The sequence below is a fragment of the Salmo salar genome, chromosome ssa17, assembly GCF_905237065.1.
Source record: "Salmo salar chromosome ssa17, Ssal_v3.1, whole genome shotgun sequence".
In the NCBI taxonomy this organism is placed as follows: domain Eukaryota; kingdom Metazoa; phylum Chordata; class Actinopteri; order Salmoniformes; family Salmonidae; genus Salmo; species Salmo salar.
In genome coordinates, this window is record NC_059458.1 from 55,966,421 (window position 1) to 55,988,791 (window position 22,371).

At 44.1% G+C, this 22,371-nt stretch overlaps 1 protein-coding gene across 1 annotated transcript in view; it reads right to left on the reverse strand.

The window, feature by feature from the left end:
- The window catches only part of LOC106576123 (pleckstrin homology domain-containing family A member 5-like), a 181,238-nt gene extending 160,521 nt beyond the window's left edge, over positions 1-20,717 (reverse strand). The window contains 3 exon segments of the mRNA XM_045699744.1: positions 19,508-19,565; positions 20,394-20,470; positions 20,582-20,717. Coding sequence (XP_045555700.1) covers positions 19,508-19,565; positions 20,394-20,470; positions 20,582-20,673 — 227 coding nt within the window. The 5' untranslated portion in view covers positions 20,674-20,717.
- Positions 20,718-22,371: the final 1,654 nt, after the last annotated feature.

Here is a 22,371-nt window from a genome sequence, read left to right on the forward strand (position 1 = left end):
GAGAGGAGAGTCGTGCCGTTCCTATCACCGAGATTATGTCTTTTGTTTGGCCTAACACACACACACCTCTGTGTATGCCCAGCCTGGACAACCCCCGAGCATACGCCTGATAACCTCTTCCCTCACTTCACCACAGGAGAGAGGACCACACACACACACACACACACACACACACACTGTGCGTTACCATACAAGGACAGTGGGACTCTCCTACTCCTCTCACATAGGATTCATGGTATGTTGCCTGACAAAAACAATTGTGCAATGTTTTTATGATCCACTTTCAAATAGCCCAATTTTCACATCTTTCTTGTCAGCGTTTACCTTTTATATAGCCATTGCTTTACCCGGCAAGGAGCAAGAGACATTCAACTTTGACCCGGTTGTTTGCGACCGTTGTCATGGTAAACCGACTCGACAGTAGCATGCCCTAAATTCCTCTTTAAATTCAGACCTGCTTTCATTCTTCACATTCGCAACAGTAAGTTAGCAGCTCACCATGCTTGTAAATAATGACCTTGTAATGTGTTCATTTTCCTGTTACGGGGAATAAAAACGTTGGCTAGAGTTAAACGTAAAACGTTGTCAGATATGTTCTGCTAATTCTATGATCTGGATAGTCAGCGAGATTGCAATGAACCAAAACATTGTCTAGAAGGTTGCTTTTAGTTGCCTGGCTTGTTAGATTGACCTATCCTAAAGACATTTTTAGTGAGCATATAACGTTGCTATATGAACCATGGTGCTGCGATGTTATTTATGTGTTTATACTTCTTGATGACAAGGACAAGTTTGATGTCGGATAACAACAATAAAATGTTCATGATTTAAAGCGTGGCAAAGCATACGCCGTCACAAAGAAATGCATTATTAATTTGTTTATGCAGGTCCTACGAAACATTAGAAGACTAATACCATTTATTTTCAAAATGATAGAATATTTTGCGTTTATGTTACTGGTCTGTGCAGCCTACAGGCTATGAATTAAAAGCTTTTCTGTGAAGCTTTGTGATTGACAAGTTGATGTCGGACAACAAAAGAATGTTCATGATTTAATATAGTGTCAAAGACGGTAAAATGAAAGGCGATGTTTATACTGAGGGGTTGGCGGGACTTTTAAAATGCATACATTACCAAAATCATGACTAGGTCGGTTGGCGGAAATACATGCAAAGGCTTTGTCGTCTAGACTACCTTCCAGATAAAGAAAAGGCGGCAAGAAGTTGGCAGCGTGATGAAGTTGGCGGCAAAACGTCTTGGTTAGAAAGGGGTATTACAGGGGGCTGAGAAGACAGACAGTAAACAGTGTGCTCTGCCTCTCCCTTCCTCTCTCTCCAGTCAGCCCCGGATTTTAAACAGCTACTCCTAAACCTGGAGAGAAAAATCTCATTTCACTCCCAACGACAGAATCAATATATTGTATTGGCAGACATTATGGGGCATGGCATAGGATCTCCACTCTTATTCACATCAGTAATTCCACCATTTGGACAGTGATTGTGTTGAAGGTGATGGAGGAACACACGGCCATTGTTGAGGTTCTCAGGAAGTGATTTTGTCCATCACAGCTGATGACTATGACATTACAGACCGCTGAGCAGCCAATTACACTATGACATTACAGACCGCTGAGCAGCCAATTACACTATGACATTACAGACCGCTGAGCAGCCAATTACACTATGACATTACAGACCGCTGAGCAGCCAATTACACTATGACATTACAGACCGCTGAGCAGCCAATTACACTATGACATTACAGACCGCTGAGCAGCCAACTACACTATGACATTACAGACCGCTGAGCAGCCAATTACACTATGACATTACAGACCGCTGAGCAGCCAATTACACTATGACATTACAGACCGCTGAGCAGCCAATTACACTATGACATTACAGACCGCTGAGCAGCCAATTACACTATGACATTACAGACCGCTGAGCAGCCAATTACACTATGACATTACAGACCGCTGAGCAGCCAATTACACTATGACATTACAGACCGCTGAGCAGCCAACTACACTATGACATTACAGACCGCTGAGCAGCCAATTACACTATGACATTACAGACCGCTGAGCAGCCAATTACACTATGACATTACAGACCGCTGAGCAGCCAATTACACTATGACATTACAGACCGCTGAGCAGCCAACTACACTATGACATTACAGACCGCTGAGCAGCCAATTACACTATGACATTACAGACCGCTGAGCAGCCAATTACACTATGACATTACAGACCGCTGAGCAGCCAATTACACTATGACATTACAGACCGCTGAGCAGCCAATTACACTATGACATTACAGACCGCTGAGCAGCCAACTACACTATGACATTACAGACCGCTGAGCAGCCAATTACACTATGACATTACAGACCGCTGAGCAGCCAATTACACTATGACATTACAGACCGCTGAGCAGCCAATTACACTATGACATTACAGACCGCTGAGCAGCCAACTACACTATGACATTACAGACCGCTGAGCAGCCAACTACACTATGACATTACAGACCGCTGAGCAGCCAATTACACTATGACATTACAGACCGCTGAGCAGCCAACTACACTATGACATTACAGACCGCTGAGCAGCCAATTACACTATGACATTACAGACCGCTGAGCAGCCAATTACACTATGACATTACAGACCGCTGAGCAGCCAATTACACTATGACATTACAGTAGGGTAGGTTAGGTTTTTTTCCTGACCAGAATCACTAAGAACCAACAGAATAAATAGACATGTCTTTCCTCCCCAAAATAAAGTAATTCAAAGTTGGGAGTGATTGAGGGAGAAACTTGTAGTGAAGGGCGGAGGATATTGGGATGTGAATCATCACGTATAGTAATCCAAAGCAGATGCTTCTCTTCGTAATACCTCAAATATGAGTGAGGCTTAGCTGCAGTGTGTGTGTGTGTGTGTGTGTGTGTGTGTGTGTGTGTGTGTGTGTGTGTGTGTGTGTGTGTGTGCGTGTGTGCATTTAGCCGTTGAGCTCTAGCACGCTGTTGAAACAGTGGTGTTAATTACAGTTGATCCCTGGGTCTCACAGGAAGAGGGAGGGGTGATAGAGAAAATCCCAAGCCACTGCACCGCTGAACACCATGGCCTGCCTGGCATTCTGGCTCCTTCTGGGAGACTTTAATTTCCACTTTCCACAGACAAATCTGATGCTTGCATAACGCAGTCTCACACACACAGAGGCAATGACAGACACACCACACTCTCCGTATTAAAGCCTATTCCCACGCAGTATCAGTAGACAGAGCCAATCCAGTTTGAAGGTACACAGTTGATTATAGCGTGACTTGGACTGCAGTAGACAGTCTCCTTGTGAAGCACAACAGTCTTGTCTGCTGTGGATCTGTGTCCAGTGCCGTCTGATTTCACAATGACTGTTTATACTGACCTATCAGTTTGTCCTTTCCTGTGGCGCGGCTCCAGACAAGCCTAACAGACTGGACAAATGGATAACATATCATGCTTTAAAAGCTTGGTTGGCGACATGAAGAAAAACTGAACAGATATGAATTAGTGACCACAAAAGAGAGAGAGGGAGGCAGAGAGACGGGGGGGGGGCAGCTGAAGTTACCATGATAGCGTTCTCACATGGATAGGAAGTAGAGTAGTCTGTTTCCTGCGGCCTGTGGGCCTGACTTCCTGTGGATCAGAGGGAGGGCCTCTTATCTAGGGAGGGGCAGTAAATCACAGGCTAACCACAGACCACAAAACCATATGTCAGCGACAACAAATCAGCTGGCCCTGAATGTTTTGGCATTCGGTGAACGGTCGGGGAGGTACTCAGATCCAGACTTATTGCAGAGAAGAAACTAATGTCCGTGGGGCGTAGCATTTGGCCAGAGCAAGGAGTCTGGGTAGACAGGCAAGTATGTCAGACCACAACACAAAACAGAGGGGCTAACTGACCACAGGCCATGTAATATCAGCCACAACACAGAGAGACCTGACTGCCCAACACAGAGATCTAGGTCTACTCATACAATCAACTAGACCTTCAGAACTTTACCAAAACAGGATGTCACTCAAATATGGACCTTGAAGCCAGTCCCACTGCATTTTCCACCTCATTCTTCCCCTCTTATCAGGGACTGATTTAGACCTGGGACAACAGGTGGGTGTGATTCATTATCAGGTAGAAAATAAAACCAGTAGTAGTCCGGACCTCGTAGGGTAGGATTTGAATACCCCTTCAACCAACTGGCTCTTCAGCCACAGTGAGTCTGCTGAGTGGGTCAACATCTGTCTCCTAGAACCGGTCTAACCCAAAGAGGCTGTCAGAGTGTATCTAATGAAAAGAACCAGAGGACATAATGTCCATGAAAACTAGAGTGAATATAACTCCTCCATTTCTATATGTTCTCCATTTGCCTGTCCCTCCCATGAGACAACTACTCCAAGTCTCAGAGCGAGTGACGTTTGAAACGCTATAAGTGCGCACCCCGCTAACTAGCTAGCCATTTCACATCGGTTACACCAGCCTAATCTTGGGAGTTGATAGGCTTGAAGTCATAAACAGTGCAATGCTTGAAGCACTGCGAAGAGCTGCTGGCAAAACGCACGAAAGTGCTGTTTGAATGAATGCTTACTAGCCTGCTGCTGCCTACCACCGCTCAGTCAGACTGCTCTATCAAATCATAGACTTAATTATAATATAGTAAACACACAGAAATACGAGCCTTAGGTCATTAATATGGTCGAATCCGGAAACTATAATCTCAAAAACAAAACGTTTTTTTTTATTTCAGTGAAATACGGAACCGTTCCGTATTTTATCTAACGGGTGGCATCCCAAAGTCTAAATATTCCTGTTACATTGCACAACCTTCAATGTTATGTCATAATTACGTAACATTCTGGCAAATTAGTTCGCAACGAGCCAGGCGGCCCAAACTGTTGCATATACCCTGACTCTGCGTGCAATGAACGCAAGAGAACAGATATAATTTCACCTGGTTAATATTGCCTGCTAACCTGGATTTCTTTTAGCTAAATATGAAGGTTTAAAAATATATACTTCTGTATATTGATTTTAAGAAAGGCATTGATGTTTATGGTTAGGTACAGTCGTGCAACGATTGTGCTTTTTTCGCAAATGCGCTTTTGTTAAATCATCCCCCGTTTGGCAAAGTTGGCTATCTTTGTTAGGAAGAAATAGTCTTCACCCTGACTCTGTTGCAAGAGGTGACACATTTTCCCTAGTTAAAAGAAATCCATGTTAGCAGGCAATATTAACTAAATATGCAGGTTTAAAAATATATACTTGTGTATTGATTTTAAGAAAGACATTGATGTTTATGGTTAGGTACACGTTGGAGCAACGACAGTCCTTTTTCGCAAATGCGCACCGCATCGATTATATGCAACGCAGGACAGGCTAGATAAACTAGTAATATCATCAACCATGTGTAGTTAACTAGTGATTTATGATTGATTGATTGTTTTTTATAAGATACGTTTAATGCTAGCTAGCAACTTACCTTGGCTTCTTACTGCATTCGCGTAACATGCAGGCTCCTCGTGGAGTGCAATGTAAAGCAGGTGGTTAGAGCGTTGGACTAGTTAACCATAAGGTTGCAAGATTGAATCCCCGAGCTGACAATGTAAAAATCTGTCGTTCTGCCCCTGAACAAGGCAGTTAACCCACTGTTCCTAGGTCGTCATTGAAAATAAGAATGTGTTCTTAACTGACTTGCCTAGTTAAATAAAGGTGAAATAAATATAAAATAAATAATAATAAAAAAATGTTTAAAAAAATATATATAATAAAATCGGCAAATCGGTGTCCAAAAGTACCGATCACCGATTGTTATGAAACATTTAAATCAGCCCTAATTAAATCGGCCATTCCGATTAATCGGTCGACCTCTAAACAAAACATCACGCAAAGCAGCTGCAACTGTCAGTAAGTGTGTCCGTGATTGAGTCTTTGAATGAAGAGGTGTTTTTGCAGCTCGTTCCAGTCGCTAGCTGCAGTGTACTGAAAAGAGGAGCGACCCAGGGATGTGTGTGCTTAGGGGACCTTTAACAAGGTGTGACTGGTAGAACGGGTGTTGTAGGTGGAGTAGGGCTGCAGTAGATATCTCAGATAGGGGGGAGTGAGGCCTGAGAGGGGTTTATAAATAAGCATCAACCAGTGGGTCTTGCGATGGGTATACAGAGATGACCAGCTTACAGAGGAGTATAGATTGCAGTGATGTGTCCTATAAGGAGCATTGGTGGCAAATCTGATGGTGGAATGGTAAAGAACATCTAGTCGCTCGAGGGCACGCTTACCTGCCGATCTATATATTACTCTGTCTCCGTAATCTAGCATGGGTAGGATGGTCATCTGAATCAGGGTTAGTTAGGACGCTGGGGTGAGAGGAGCGATTACGAGAGGAAACCAAGTCTAGATTTAACCTTTGCCTGCAGCTTTGATATGTGCTGAGAAAAGGCCAGTGTACCATCAAGCCATACTCCCAAGTACGAGGTGACTACCTCAAGCTCTAAACCCTCAGAGGTACTAATCACACCGGTAGGGAGGGGCCATTCTTCTTACCAAACCACATGACCTTTGTTTTGGAGGTTTTCAGAACATGGTTAAGGGCAGAGAAAGCTTGTTGGAAACTAAGAACATCTTGTTGTTGAGTGTTTAACATAAAATCCGGGGAGGGGCCAGCTGTATAAGACTATCATCTGCATATAAATGGATGAGAGAGCTTCCTACTGCCTGAGCTATGTTGTTGATGTATATTGAGAAGAGTGTGGGGCCTAGGATCGAGCCTTGGGGTACTTCCTTGGCGACAGGCAGTGGCTGAGACAGCAGATGTTCTGACTTTATACACTGCACTCTTTGAGAGAGGTAGTTAGCAAACCAGGCCAAAGACCCCTCAGAGACACCAATACTCCTTAGCCGGCTCACAAGAATGGAATGTTCTACCGTACCAAAAGCTTTGGCCACGTCAATAAAAATATCAGCACAACATTGATTAGAATCAAGAGCAATGGTGACATCATTTAGGATCTTTAAGGTTGCAGTGACACATCCATAACCTGAGCAGAAACCAGACTGCATACCAGAGAGAATACTATCAAAAAAGCCAGTCAGAAAAACGTGTCAATAATCAACTAACACTTTTGATAAACAGGGCAAAATAGAAATTGGCCTATAACAGTTAGGATCAGCTTGATCGCACCCTTGAAAAAAAAAGGACGCACCGTGGTTGCCTTCCAAGCAATGGGAACCTCCCCAGAGAGGAGAGACAGGTTAAAAAAGAGGGAGGAGCATCGGGGCTAGTCGCATTAGAAGGGATGGGAGATGAGGAAATGTTGGATGGGCAGGGAGGCATGGCTGAGTCAAATTGGAATCCTGACTTAATGAAGTGGTGATTACAGAGCTCAGTCATGTGCACCTTGTAAGTAACAACCACATCATCAACATTAAGGGACATGGGCAGCTGTGAGGAGGGTTTATTCTCCATGTCTTCAACCGTTTTCCAGAACTTCTTGGGGTTAGACCCACAGAGAGAGAACTGCTCCTTAAAGTAACGAACTTTGGCCTTCCAGATAGCCTGATTGCACTTATTTGTGACTCATGACCTGGATTTGGTCTTATGTAGCAAAATTTGAAATTGTGTTTTTTTTTACATTTTATAAAAGTAGAGACTCAGAGCTACAAAATGGTATAACGTACACTGCATTTGAGGAGCAATGGGAAAGTAATTCTGCTTTGAAAGTTGATCAACTTGTAAACTAACTTTTGAGAAAATGGCCTTTGAATGTTTTGATATCTAGTGAAGAGCTCTTCTTTGTCTACACCCACTGAGCATCGTTCACACCCTCTTAAGCTTTAGCCCCACCCATCTCGGAGCGCTCTCGGAGCGCACACTTGATGCTCTGGCCGATGATTTGTTTACCTATGGATAACATGAAAACAGCCTAACCAGCTCCGCTGTCAACAATTTCATTACGCATTTTTGCAGACGTTTACTGACACCGGCCATATTCACCGGGTGTTGTACACACGTCATGTAACGTTAGCTAACGAGCCGGCTAATGTTAGCTTGTTAAACAACAATGAACAGTGCCAACAATGCAACAGTGCTGGGAGCTAACCAACCAGGTGCAATGTTAGCTAGCTAACATTAGGCTCCAACTAGAAAAGCAAACAGCTCTGGGATACAAATAATAATGTCAGCTAGGGAGCCAGCTAACAGTACACTTTAGCTTGAAATTAAACCTCTTTCTGAAAATGTAGCTAGCCAATGCTTGACTAAGGCTAAACTATCTTACATGCATGATGGACGCGTATTCCCTGTCAGGAATGCCATACCACGGTTGCCCTTAGTTTGAAGATGTAATCCGGAGACAGGTGTTTTCTCCATCTCTTTATCTATCATACTCTAATTCCACTGATTTCAAAACTTGATCCTCCAGAAAGTGTAGAGCAACAATTATGCAGCTCCACTATACAATAAAAATGTTTAAAAGCTGCATTCGACAGCATTACCAACACAGATTGACAAGCTCAAATAGACAGAAGCCTGCTGTATGGCAGACCAATCCGAACTCATCTCTCGGCATGTCCAGCCCACTCATTATCTCAACCAATCATGGCTAGTGGGAAGGTTGACAACTTTTTCTGTGGCATAACCAACAAGGCTCATAATTTAACAATTTTATTCGTATTTACAGATGGCATACAAGTTTGTTATTAAGGCACATGAAAGTTCACACGTTTTGATTTTAAAATATTTTTTACGTTCAAAATGGCTCTCCTGTGAAGTCATGACTTGTGACACATGCCTAGTTTCCTGAATCGGATCACATCTCTCATTTGCCTGAAAGAGGGTCAGTCAGTCAGATCACGGTCGAACCAGGGGCTGAACCTGTTCTTAATTCAAATTTTCTTTATGGGGGCGTGTTTGTTAACAATACCACTGAAAATATAGAAAAAGAAGCTCCTAGCATCTTCGACAGAGGGGATCAAGCTGATTCTATACCAATTTACAGAGGCCAGGTCATGATTGAAGTCTTGCTCATTCAAGTTTTTTACCAACCATCTATGACAAATAAGGACAGGTCGTTTCACTGAGCAGCCATTACGAACACAGGCTATAAAACAGTGATCACTAAGGTCATTACAGAAAACACCAGACTGATACCTATCAGGATTATTTGTAAGGATAACATCAAGGAGAGCCTTTTCTGGGTGTTTGGAGTCATACCTTGTGGGATTGGTAAAGAATCTGAGAAAGATTTAGGGAGTCCCACTGCTTTAGGACTTGGTCAGGTGGTTTAAGCATGTCCCAGTTTAGGTCACCTAGCAGTACAAATTCAGACTTAGTTTAATGGGAAAGGAGAGCACTTAGGGCAGGTAGGGTACAGGCCGGTGCCGATGGTGGACGATAACACCTAGCAACAGTCAACAAAGAGCTATTTGAAAGTGTAATGCTTAATACCAGCCAATAAAATAGTTTGGGGACAGACTTGGTGGAGACAACCGAGCACTGAAGGTGTTCCTTGGTAAAGATTGCCACTCCACCACCTTTGGAAGATCCGTCTTGGTTATAACCAGAAAGGTTAACATCAGTGTTCAAAACACTATTTTTTTAACCATGTCTCAGTAATGACCAACACATCTGGATTGGAGCTGTGAACCCACACTTTCAATTGATACATTTGAGGTAATAAGCTTCTAGTGTTAATGTGCAGAAAACCCAGGCTTTTACTAGCAGAAACCAGTGAGGCAGATATCCGAGCACAAGTTAGAATTGGGGCTAGCAACAGTAGATGGGCCAGGGTGTACATGCACATTTCCAGATATCATCAGCAGTAAAACAATCAAGGCACGGCAGAGGACAGGAAGAGCTTGGCAGTGTTGATTTATGACATTTGAATGTGCATTAGATGGCAACCAGGTCATATTGTACAGCAATTTCATCAGGTAACATGAATACAAAGCCGGCGAGAGGTGATTAGAAAAGGATGGGAGGCCAAGAGTCCGTGTAACCAATATAGAGTCAGAGTTCCGTGGGTGGGAACTAACAGTCTGTCCCACGGTTGGGTAAACCGTGGCGTCTCTATTACCTATATTATGACGCATTACCCTATTATTATAAAGATAATAACAGGCCATTATATAATGGTACCATTATTATGATCTAATACCCTATTATTGGCCTGATCCCTTAGCCTTATGTGTTTATGTGAGAGTGTGAGCATGTGTGTGTTCGTCCTGAGTGGGAGAAAAGCTGCCCTACAGCCACAGAGGTTCTCATGAGACGCTACACAAGGTCAGGTCTCCACCATTCCTCCAGACTCCTTCTTTGAAGCCTCTCCTAATCTAATAGAGCCACAACTGGGAATTTAGATTCATTCTGCTTTTCAGTTACCACTTACACCAGAGAATATCTGTATTGACAAGGATTAGAGTTGGATGATAAATTGGGCTAATGATCCGATCCCCATGTTGCTTTTGGTGCAGTGAGGTCATTATCAAATGTTTTGGAGCAGTGTTCCATCCTCCCAATGCTGCAGACTGAGCGGAGAAGTAAAATAACGGTCTGCTCCTCTCTGCAGTAACACCACCAGACAAATCAATGCAGAGCTCTTCCCGCTGTGTACCATAGAAATACATCTGATGAAACAACTAGACCTACATTAAAAAAAAAAAGTCAAATAGTAAAGACTTCATCCTGAGATAAGAGGATGAAACAAAGTACTCCAACAGCAGTGTTCACCTTCAGTTAACGTCCTCGTCTGTAGTCATGGGACCTTGAAAAACAGATCATACCTCCGACTCACGCTCCTCTACTGAAACACATGATTAAGACAGCAGCCTCGTGTGATCATGGCGGATCAGCGCTCGCAGCTCAACCAACAGGTCGGTAAGGCCTGGTTCTCCACAACAACTAAGGATTCAAACATGATATGGTATTTGTTCAGTAGCAGATGACCTTCTGTTTGTGCAGATGAGAGATCAAGGTACCCAAGTGTTTTCTTATCATGGCTCCTAAGAAATTAGTGTCTGTTGTCGCAAAGAGATTAGAGAGAGGAAGAATGATGGTGGAGTGGATCAACATGTATTAGAGGATATAATTCCCTTCTTAAAAGAACAGAAAGCTATATTCTATAAAACAGTATATTAGAATCCAGCGAAACATTTTAATTTCCAATAAGTCACCGGAAAGAGTCGAGACTCGCATACTTTCCACATCACTAAAACAAAACAAATGTTATGCTTTTAATAACACTATTAGCATTAGCAACAGCATAGTGTATTTGTTCCCACACGGTCAGACAAGTTGTCCTGATCCTAGCCTGGCTCTACAATAGCTTATCCTAAACGGGAGTCCCTGAGGCCAAACCTCCTGAGTACGGAATGTAAACATGTATCTGGCACTGGCTCACATCCCTCCATGTCTGGTCACTAGTAAGTAAACAAGACTTTGGCTGCATTTACACAAGCAGCCCAATTCTGATCTTTCTTTCACTAATTGGTATTTTGACCAATCAGATCGGCTCTGGAAAAAATCTTATGTGAATAGATCTGATGTGATTGGTCAAAATACCAATTAGTGGGAAAAAAAGCTGAATTTTGCTGCCTTTGTCAACACAGCCTTAGTGTCCTAATGGACAGCAGTACTCAGGACATTACAAGTGCAGTGGGTACAGTGCAGAGGGGACACATCAATGAAATTGGACATGATCATTGGAAGGTAGCTAGGTGAACAGACTAAATTATTGAGCAAAGTATGCAAACACAAACCCACGCACATAGGTATTTATTTTATTTAACCTTTATTTAACCAGGTAGACCAGTTGAGAACAAGTTCTCATTTACAACTGCGACCTGGCCAAGATAAAGCAAAGCAGTGCGACACAAACAACAACACAGAGTTATACATGGAATAAACAAACGTACAGTCAATAACACAATAGAAAAATATATATACAGTGTGTGCAAATGAGGTAAGATTAGGGAGGTAAGGCAATAAATAGGCCATGGTGGCGAAGTAATTAAAATGTAGCAATTAAAACACTGGAGTGATAGGTGTGCAGAAAATGAATGTGCAAGTAGAGATACTGGGGTGCAAAGGAGAAGATAAAAAACTATAACAATATGGGGATAAGGTAGTTGGATGGGCTATTTACAGATGGCCTATGTATAGGTGCAATGATCTGCAAGCTGCTCTAACAGCTGATGCTTAAAGTTAGTGAGGGAGATATGAGTCTCCAGCTTCAGTGATTTTTGCAATTCATTCCAATCATTGGCAGCAGAGAACTGGAAGAACTGGAACGTGTGCTACAGGTGGGTGCTGCTATGGTGACCAGTGAGCTGAGATAAGGCAGGGCTTTATCTAGCAAAGACTTATAGATGACCTGGAGCCATTGGGTTTGTCGACGAATATGAAGCGAGGTCCAGTCAACGAGAGCATACAGGTCGCAGTGGTGGGCAGTATAGTGATGCTAGACGGGCGGGCAGGTGCGGGCAGCGATCGGTTGAAAAGCATGCATTTAGTTTTACTTGTATTTAAGAGCAGTTGGAGGCCACAGAAGGAGTGTTGTATGGTGTTGAAGCTCGTTTGGAGGTTTGTTAACACAGTGTCCAAAGAAGGGCCAGAAGTATACAGAATGGTGTCGTCTGCGTAGAGGTGGATCAGAGAATCAACAGCAGCAAGAGCGACATCATTGATGTATACAGAGAAAAGAGTCGGCCCGAGAATTGAACCCTGTGGCACCCCCATAGAGACTGCCAGAGGTCCGGACAACAGGCCCTCCGATTTGACACACTGAACTCTATCAGAGAAGTAGTTGGTGAACCAGGCGATGCAGTCATTTGAGAAACCATGGCTGTTGAGTCTGCCGATAACAATGTGGTGATTGACAGAATCGAAAGCCTTGGCCAGGTCGATGAAGACAGCTGCACAGTACTGTCTTTTATCGGATGGCGGTTATGATATCGTTTAGGACCTTGAGCGTGGCTGAGGTGCACCCATGACCAGCTCGGAAACCAGATTGCATAGCGGAGAAGGTACGGTGGGATTCGAAATGGTCGGTGATCTGTTTGTTTGTTTTTTTGTAACAGTATTTTTATTGGAGTTTCACAATTTTCACCCATATTAAGAGATACAACAACAAGGACAAGGCAAAAAAAAAACGCACTCACTTACACATATCCGTATGTATGCATGCACCCACACACACACCCACACACCCACCCCATCCCCCCATTGCGTCTCTCAATACATACATTTAATCAAACATGAACAGAGAAAAAAAAAAAACAATTATAATAATAATAAATAAATAAAATACAAAAAAATTAAAATACATGAAAATAAAGAGCTCAGTTTAAACCAAGAAGTTGAGTTCCCCACATGGAACGTACAGTGTAATTCTGAAATACATAGATCACCATTCTAAGAGAATCCTTGCAGCATAATAGCTGACACTTCAGGTTCTAGGTAATTTAGGTAAGGTTCCCATACTTTGTAGAACTGATCTGTCTTAGAATGCAATGTACATGTCAGATATTCCAGCGGTACCCATTCAAATAGTATCTTATGCCAATCTTTAATAGAGGGAACCTTATCACTAATCCACTGTAAAAGTATGTTTTTCCTTGCTGCGAAGGTGAGGATGTTGTAAAGCCTCCTCTTACCCACAGAAGTTACATGCCTACTAGGTAGACCTAACAGTAGAGAGACTGGGTCCAATTCTAGATCGACCCCTAGGATCTTTTCAATTTCTTGCAGAACACCAGACCAATATCTTTGTATTTTGGTACATGACCATAAACAATGTGTTAGGGTGCCTGTATCAGTTTTACATTTAAGACATTGAGGAGAGGAGGAAGAGGGGCTAAAAGCATGTCTGCGATTTGGGGATATATGCAATCTGTGTATTATTGGTGATCTGTTTGTTAACTTGGCTTTCGAAGACAATAGAAAGGCAGGGTAGGATAGACATCTGTAACAGTTTGGGTCTAGAGTGTCTCCCCCTTTGAAGAGGGGGATGACCGCGGCAGCTTTCCAATCTTTGTGGATTTCAGACGATACGAAAGAGAGGTTGAACAGGCTAGTAATAGGGGTTGCTCTTTCAGAACATCAGCTATCTGGATTTGGGGGAAGGAGAAATGGGGGAGGCTTGGGAAAGTTGCTGTAGGGGTGCAGAGCTGTTGACCGGGGTTGGGGTAGCCAGGTGGAAAGTATGGCCAGCCCTATTGAAATTCTCAATCATCGTGGATTTATCGGTGGTGACAGTGTTTCCTAGCCTCGGTGCAGTGGGCAGCTGGGAGGAGGTGCTCTTATTCTCCATGGACTTCAGTGTCCCAGAACATTTTAAAAAGTTTGTGCTACAGGATGACAATTTCTGTTTGAAAAAGCTAGCCTTAGCTTTCCTAACTGCCTGTGTATATTAGCTCCTAACTTCCCTGAAATGCTGCATATTGCGGGCGCTGTTCGATGCTAATGCAGTAGGCGTGCACACACACACACACACCATTAAGCATGCTATTGACAGACACAGCAGGGAAGGCCATTCTATAGAGCATTGCAGAGGAAAGAACAGAGCAGTGAAGAAAGGATTTCACTTACTGCCTATGGAGACAGTCAGGGTCTCTTGCTCTCACTCTCTTCCTCCTCCTACTCTCTCTTACAATCTTCCTCTCACTCCATCTCTCTCTCTGTAACCAGCTGTACGCATAAGTGCAGTGGCAGACCTGGGGAGCCCCTCACATTTTCAACAGCCTTGGTACGTGCACACTTAACACACACACACACACACACACACACACACACACACTACTGATTACCATAGTCTGATTAATCACGTCTGGGCCAATAGGAACTGCGACTAATGCCCTCTCCCTCTATTGGACCATCCAAAACAAGGCATATCCTCATCCATTAATCTAGCAATTGCTGTAGAATGAACTAGCAGTACATTCACCATCCTGAGTTGCACCCAGATAACTGACCCCCGAATCTAGCACTTAATGATTTGCCAGTCAGTCCCAGTCAGACGAGCGTTGAACTGAGAGTGAGTGGATTAAATGTTGGCCATTACCTTCTCGTCTTTAGCACCAGGCATGAATCAACTGTGCCTGCATGTGCTTCTGCATCGGGCCTGGGGGCAGAGTACACCCCTCCCTCTGCAACCTTCTGTTGTAAGATGAGTCCATGTCCTGCTACAAGTAAATATGTGTGTATTGAAGTCCGTATTAGTATATTGGAATTGTGTATTCATGGTACGTGTAAAATAAATAAAGTATCATGAGATTTACATTAAGTTGCATAAAAAAAATACATTGGATTGAACACAAGCAGGCTTTGCACTGAGCCCTGGCTTGGAGTGGGAGGTTAGTGGTAAATTAGGTCAGTGATATCTCGGGTACTGACAGATCACTCACTCATAGATATGGCCAGTCGTAACAACTCAAGAGTTCAAGTTGAAGATGTATACTCCATCATAGTACCACCACAGACTAAGGTATGCAGTGCAGCGGTGCCCCTGAATAGGACTCAGTAATAACTATGTTGCAGCACAGCCAAACACAATTGATACATACCAAATGGCACCCTAATCCCTATACGGTGTCTTAATTTGGAACAGGGCCCATAGGGCTCGTCAAAAGTAGTACACGATATAGGGAATAGGGTGCCATTTGGGATGTACCGTACAGTGTGCTTCTACATCTGCATTGCTTGCTCTTTGGGGTTTTTAGCTGCCGATGTAAAAATGGCTTTATAAAATAAGATTGATTGACTAACAGCCTTTTCACAGCTTACTGTAAGCAGAAAATTAAACTCACTTGTATTCACTGCAGGTGGTTTCGTTCATTAGTGGCTTGTGGCGTGGAACCAGAGGTATGTTGTGTTTAGGGAGGAAGTGGAAGAGCAATAGGACAGAGTTGCTGAAATGCAGAGAGTTTATGGTGTTTCCAGTGAATCATACAACAGCTTTGACAAGGGGCTGTCATCACCTGGTAGTGTCAAAACAATCAGCAGTAGAAATGTTAGACCATTCTTACTCTCGTCTCCCGCTGATGAGACCGAGCTAGAGCAAGAGCGAGTGAGAGCGAATGAGACAGGAAGCCTTTCATCAGTGTAGCAGCTCCACCCAGCCAGCCACTTATATAGCTGTCCCTACTTCAACCACAGTTCACATGATCCCAGAGGTGGAAATGAGTGTGGACACAAAACGTACACACACTGCTGACAGATGTCCAGGAAAAGTTGAGTGGCTGCTGTATCCCGGTGGAAACACCTGCAGAACCTGCATCTCCTCCTGACAGCTGGAAGCCTATTCCCAGCTCTTATCCTATTTACAAAGCGCTCTCTCACACACTAACCTCTATCCATCTATGTCTCCCCAGGTCTCTTTTTTGATTCGCTCACTTTTGTTTTCTCAATCTACATCTCTCGCTCCACTCACCTCCGTCAGATTGTTCTATTTAGCCTGACAAACAGAAACCTTTCTCGCCATCATTCCTTTGCAGCACCATTCTCAAATTGAAACTCCAATCCTTAGGGTGCATCTAGGTTCACAACAAAGCTTGTTTCATTAACACAGCCTGTTGAGAATCACACTATGGAGAGTGCTGCAGTAAAGCTAAGACCGCTAGCAATGTCACTTCTCCTTAAATGTTGCTTCGTGGCCTCGTCTGTAGGCCCCACACACACACACACACACACACACACACACACACACACACACACACACACCCCCCTAAGCCCCAAAACTTGATCTGAGTTAAAGAGGCGGGCCTAGAGCCTCCACCTCCAATGGGAGAGCAGTATTCACCAGTGGGCATGGAGAAGAAGGGGAGCGGGCCATGTTTCTCTAACTGTTTATTATGCGGGATTCCCCAAGCACTCCCCCAGCTGCCAAACTAAGCCAGAGGAAAGGACTGCAGCACACACATACACAGCCTTGTCTGTCTACCAAGGCAGTCTGACTAGGTCTCTTTGCCCCCCCCAACTACACTCCAAGTGTCAGTTACAGGTCATATCCTCCAACCACTTCCCTATTCTCGTTCATTCCGCCTTCCTCCTCCTCTCTCACTTCAAGAAACCAGCGTGGGAAGCAGGGGAGGGAGAGTGAAATGAATCCACACTGCATGTCTTAAACATGGCTCCTCATCCAGCTTTCTCTGCCACTCCTGGGTTGCATCCCAAATGGAAGCCTATTCCCTATAGAGTGGACTACTTTTGACCAGGGCCAATAGGGAATAGGGTGCCATTTGGACGGCATACCTGTGTGAGCTACATAAATCGTCCAGTGTGTGTGTAATATGCACATCCAAAACACCTTTATGAAAGCTACTGCAGCTTGCTGAAACGTTCTCTATATTGTGGTTAGTGGTATATCAAATCACTTGGGAGCTGCATTTGCTGTGTGTAGACTTTCTTTCTTTGTTCTAAGTGTTTACATCTGCTCTCCCAGCAGGTCCCTCCCTCCTCAGGTCCCAAATGGCACCCTTTTCCCTATATAGTGCACTACTTTTGACCAGAGTCCTATGGGCCCTGGTTACAAGTACTGTGCCTCATAGGAAATAGGGTCCATTTGGAACGCAGGCATACTGTGTGCGCCAGCGCAGAAATGATCTGAAGGCTAAAGGGAGAGAGGGATAAGTGAATTAAAGATGCTGGCTGAAAACAACCTGGTCGTTGATGAATGGCATCTGTAAAGTAAGTGTGTGTGTGTCCTTTAGAGTCAGCCCCTCTGCGACTCCACACAGCCCAGGAATAATAAATGAGTTGTACCATTCCTCATCTCTGGCAGCCGTCCACCTTCTGCTGAGGTAATACTGTAGATGCCAGTGTGACACACAGAGGTGAGACTCATCAGGGAGGTCATTAAAGGCCTCAGCCACAACAGCAATATCCCAGTGAGCAATATTAGCTAGTTGAAGCAACGTCGTGCTGACGTCTTATTTGTTACGTCATGGCCACCCAGGGTGGATACTGAAAGAAATGGGACGTTTTTAAACACAAGTATTTTTAATTACCAGAAAAATAAAAAAAATTCTCAGTGGGAGGTAGAGGACTCTGAATGACTATGTTTTTGCCTGGTGGGAGGCGTGGGGGAGACACTTCCATAGTCCTCAGTGGGTTTAGCTCAGTCATGCGTTCAGAGTCTGAGTCAAAGGGCTTAGAGTGCATACAGGGTTACGGTACACTAGGGTAGCTGCCTGTTCTGGCTGGCCAACCACTGTGAACCAGTGTACTTCAGGGAGTGTGCACTAGGTAGGGCACTGACTCTTGGGAGCGTTTACTGAAACAGAGGAGGAAACATCAAACAAGCCTCTTCGGATTGGTTCTGTCTCCAGGTACACAAGGACAAAAGGGGAACAGAGAGGAGAATCCCCCTGTGAATTAACGGGAGTCACGAGGACACAGGCTGGGTTGTGACACACACACACCCCTCTCCAGCGGCCCACTGTCTGGGTCCCATGGGACCCTCTCAACACCAGAGAGAAAGAGGGACATGAATCCTAAATCAAAGGGCATCAGGTTCCTTCCGGGATGTAGGGGGGCATAGGGGACGTGGAGGGCACAAGGTCTGCATAACAGCCCAATACATGGGCTGACCAGCAAAGAAATTGAGAAGAATTTCAGAAATCACGGGCAATGCAAATTGCAAAATTGCACACCATGCACTGCCAATGCAATGCTGTCAAAACATAAACTGGACAAAATAGGCCTAATTGTTCTCAGTCCAAAATGCTGCTCTTTGTGTCTCAGAAAGATATCTCATCTAGAAGTGTGACAGTGATTCAGCCAACGGTCCAACTTGAGTCCATGCCATCACCAGTGTGCCATAATAATACTAGCGGAAGAGGAAACAGCGGCACTAAATAAACAGCACAGCGGTACAGTATGTATAGCTTGAGATAGGTCTACTAACTGGAGTATGTTTCCTATTTAAATGACATGCTATTAGCTCACTGTATGTGTCAGTTGCTTCTCTCCAAATGGCCGTAGCAGAGAATTAAAAGAGATAGTGGTGAAGGAAAGACAACTGAATAGCACTGCAAGGCTTAAAACTTTATATACATGTGTTTCCTCAAACACTGACTTATCAACCCAAATATGAATGTGCAACAAACTCAAGACAATTTCAGGGGTGTAATAATGTAGTGTCTGTTGCAAGTACACACGGGTCTAGCAGCATAGTGTCTGAGGGAAGGAGGCCCCAACAAGTCAAGCCTGTTCAGCCGAGAGCTGTGAGTCACACTGGCTTGTCAAACTCCATCACAGACAGTAATGACTAGCTCTGAGGAAAAACCAGACCTCGAACTGTGTGTGTCCATAAGAAGGGGATGTGGAGGAGATCTTTCCAAAATACTCCAGAAGGGCAGTGGGAAGAGAATCTGAAAATCTCAACTGCCGTCAAACAAAGCAGCCTGCCAGCGACAGGAGGACACATCAAGTGTTTCCATAAAGCGCGGTGGCTTTGAAAAATCTAACTTACTTGATGAAGCAGCGGGCTCCTTCGAACGTATATCCCTCCTCCCATCCCGTTGGTAAATCTATGCGGGAAAGAGAAGGGGCAGAGGGGGGGGGTAATGAATAGGCTACGAGACAAATACATCGCAACACACACAAGCGGCTGATAGGAGCAGAGATCTGCGCGTGACCGAAAACACCGTTTCCCAAGCCAGCCCCTTACGCAATATTTATAGCCTACGGATATGCTATCCATTAATGATATATAGCCTAGTGCGGATGATCGAATAGCCTCATGTCATTTCTATTCGTATCCGTTATTCAACATATTGTATTGACAGGAGTGAGATTGTCAATGCCTAGCAAGCAGGCTTTTACAGTGTGCGGACCTATGCATTCCGCGCACGATGTCTTCCCTCTAATGCAATGGATATGGAACGATAACGTCCTTATCCGAAGTCATTTTCACAACAATACAAACATTTGTTGCATTCAACATTTGTAGCGAGTTACGCATCAATATTTCACGTTATCATTTTATCAACAGCTGTTGTTAGAATTGTTACAAAATAACTGCCCAGTGCTTCGGCTACGGGCTTACGCCTTACAGTTTAGTCTAAAACCCTGGCAAGTGGCAAACAATAATGTAAAACAAACAAAAAACGAACTTCTTCGTTTATGAATGTGAATGCATACGTGACCGAACTTTCAACAACTCTGTCGCAATGCCTAGGTGACATTAATTGGCGGCTCAACTTGATGGTCTGAGCGCAGAGGAGAGAAAGATAGACGGCTGTTGCTTGCGGCAGAGAGTCTTCGCTCAACGTTTATCGGTGGTTTCTGAAACCATTTAAAACCGAGACTCTTGCCGTATGTAACGATTGGAAGAGTTCGATGAGAACCGTTTTTACCTGGGGTTTTTCTGTGCCCCGTTATTACGGCCTCTCCGGTGACGGGATGCAGCCAGGTCGTACTCTTGGCTTCTTCACTGTTGGGTAAGAAACGGGGAGAAGGTGAACACGCAAATAACACAGACATAAACAAACGCGTCGAAACATAGCCAATTCACTTCCATGCGCTGTATCCTGAAAATATTTACTTGATGAAGAATATCCTTCCGTCCCGAGTAACCCCATAACTCCAAGAAGAAGGCAGGCAGGAGAGCCAGTCTGGGTTTAGATCCGCCGCCATGTCTAGCAGAGGACGGAGACTGGAGTGCGCGTAACCGTGCCGTGGGCGCGTACTCGGAAACCCTAAGCAACTGGGCGCGGGGAACCTCTGGGGGGCGGGAGCGTGCTAGCATGGTAGAGGTCTCCTTTTTTTTTTTTTACCTTGTTTTCAAAACTTTTATTGAAACAAATTATATTTTGTAAGTGTAGTAGAGTGATGTTGTTCCCCTAGATTATGCAACAAGTTGCGCACAAGGACAGTTCAAGTAGGCCAGGTCAAGAGGGGATGTTAATAAGTTAATAACAATAATAATAATTCAATGTGTTTTCTTTATTTAATTACAGCAGCATAGTTAATGTTATTTTTCGGTGTACAAACATTTTTTGATATCTATATTGTAAATACACCTAATTGTAAAAGTTTGTATATTTTGGTTTGATCCATCGCGGGTTATCCGTACTTACGTACCCTTTTATCGTTCTCTTTTGCCGGACCTTCAGCTAGCAAGGTGCCCGAGAGCTGTGACTGCACCGAGGGTTAACATATTGTGTGTTGTCTCTTCGTGTGCAGGACCAATAAACATGATTCAACCATCATAATTCCAGTTGTGGCAGTGTCCTGATTAAAAGTACACAACGCAGAACGAACCACGCTACAAACTGGTGCCGTGACCTGCCGACTGGTCAGCTCAAGCCGACCCCCGGGAGCTGTGCATGTGGCTGAGGCGCACGACCTGCGCATGCGCATTTGTTGATGGTTTGCTGTAAGCTAATATATACTGTGAATGTGAGTGTAGCATACTCATTAGATACAGGTATTCGTGCTTATTTGTATGTTTTTGATGAATTTGTTTATTGTAAAAAAAAAATGTATTTGAATGCAGTAAATTACATTGTATTTTAGTGCTCTGTTGAGCCATGGAAGACTCTCAAGTCCACAAATGTAGTTATGCTGGGGATTTTAGTGTGGGTAGAGGGAGGGGTGTCCTTGCATTTACACCACTTGTACAGTCAGCTCCTGGGAGTAGAGCGTTTGCTAGTCCTGAGTTTGCAAGCGCTGGGAGGGGTAAGGCTGTTTGTTCCACCTGACCAGGGTATCCCACCTCTGTCTTTTGATGTACCGTCATCCACAGTCCTCAGTGATAATGGGACGCCTCCGAGTCAGCTTAGTGACATTATTAAGCAGATTGGTTCAGAGATAGGTGAATCTATCAGAGTGAGTTTACTGCAGTCTGGGGTTTCAAGTCTTGCTTCTGCCTGTCCCCCTCACCAACCCCAGCAGTTTCCCCTGCCTGAGCAGTGTGGGTCAACCTTTATTGATGCGTCCAAGCTGAATCTGGTTGTGAAGTCCGATGTTAGTCCTCCACCTTTCTTTAGGGGTGATGGCTCAGATAAGTACTCTGTCCTGGAGTGGGAGGAGTTAATGGGAGTCTACTTAGAGAAGAGGGGTTACACTGGGTCTGAGAATGTTGGGGAGGTGATGTCTAGGCTCATGGGGAGGGCACGGGATGTGACCAAAGTCTGGATGCGTAACAATCCTGTTGTCACAGATGTTAAGGCGGTGTTCAGTGTTCTCAAGCAACACTTTGGGGATACTGTCTGCTCAGGTATGCCATTAGCTGATTTCTATTCAATCAAACCATATGCTAATGAGGGTCCAATAGATTTCTGGATTAGGCTTAACAAAGCTGCAGAGGCAGCCAAACAGTACCTTGTGAGT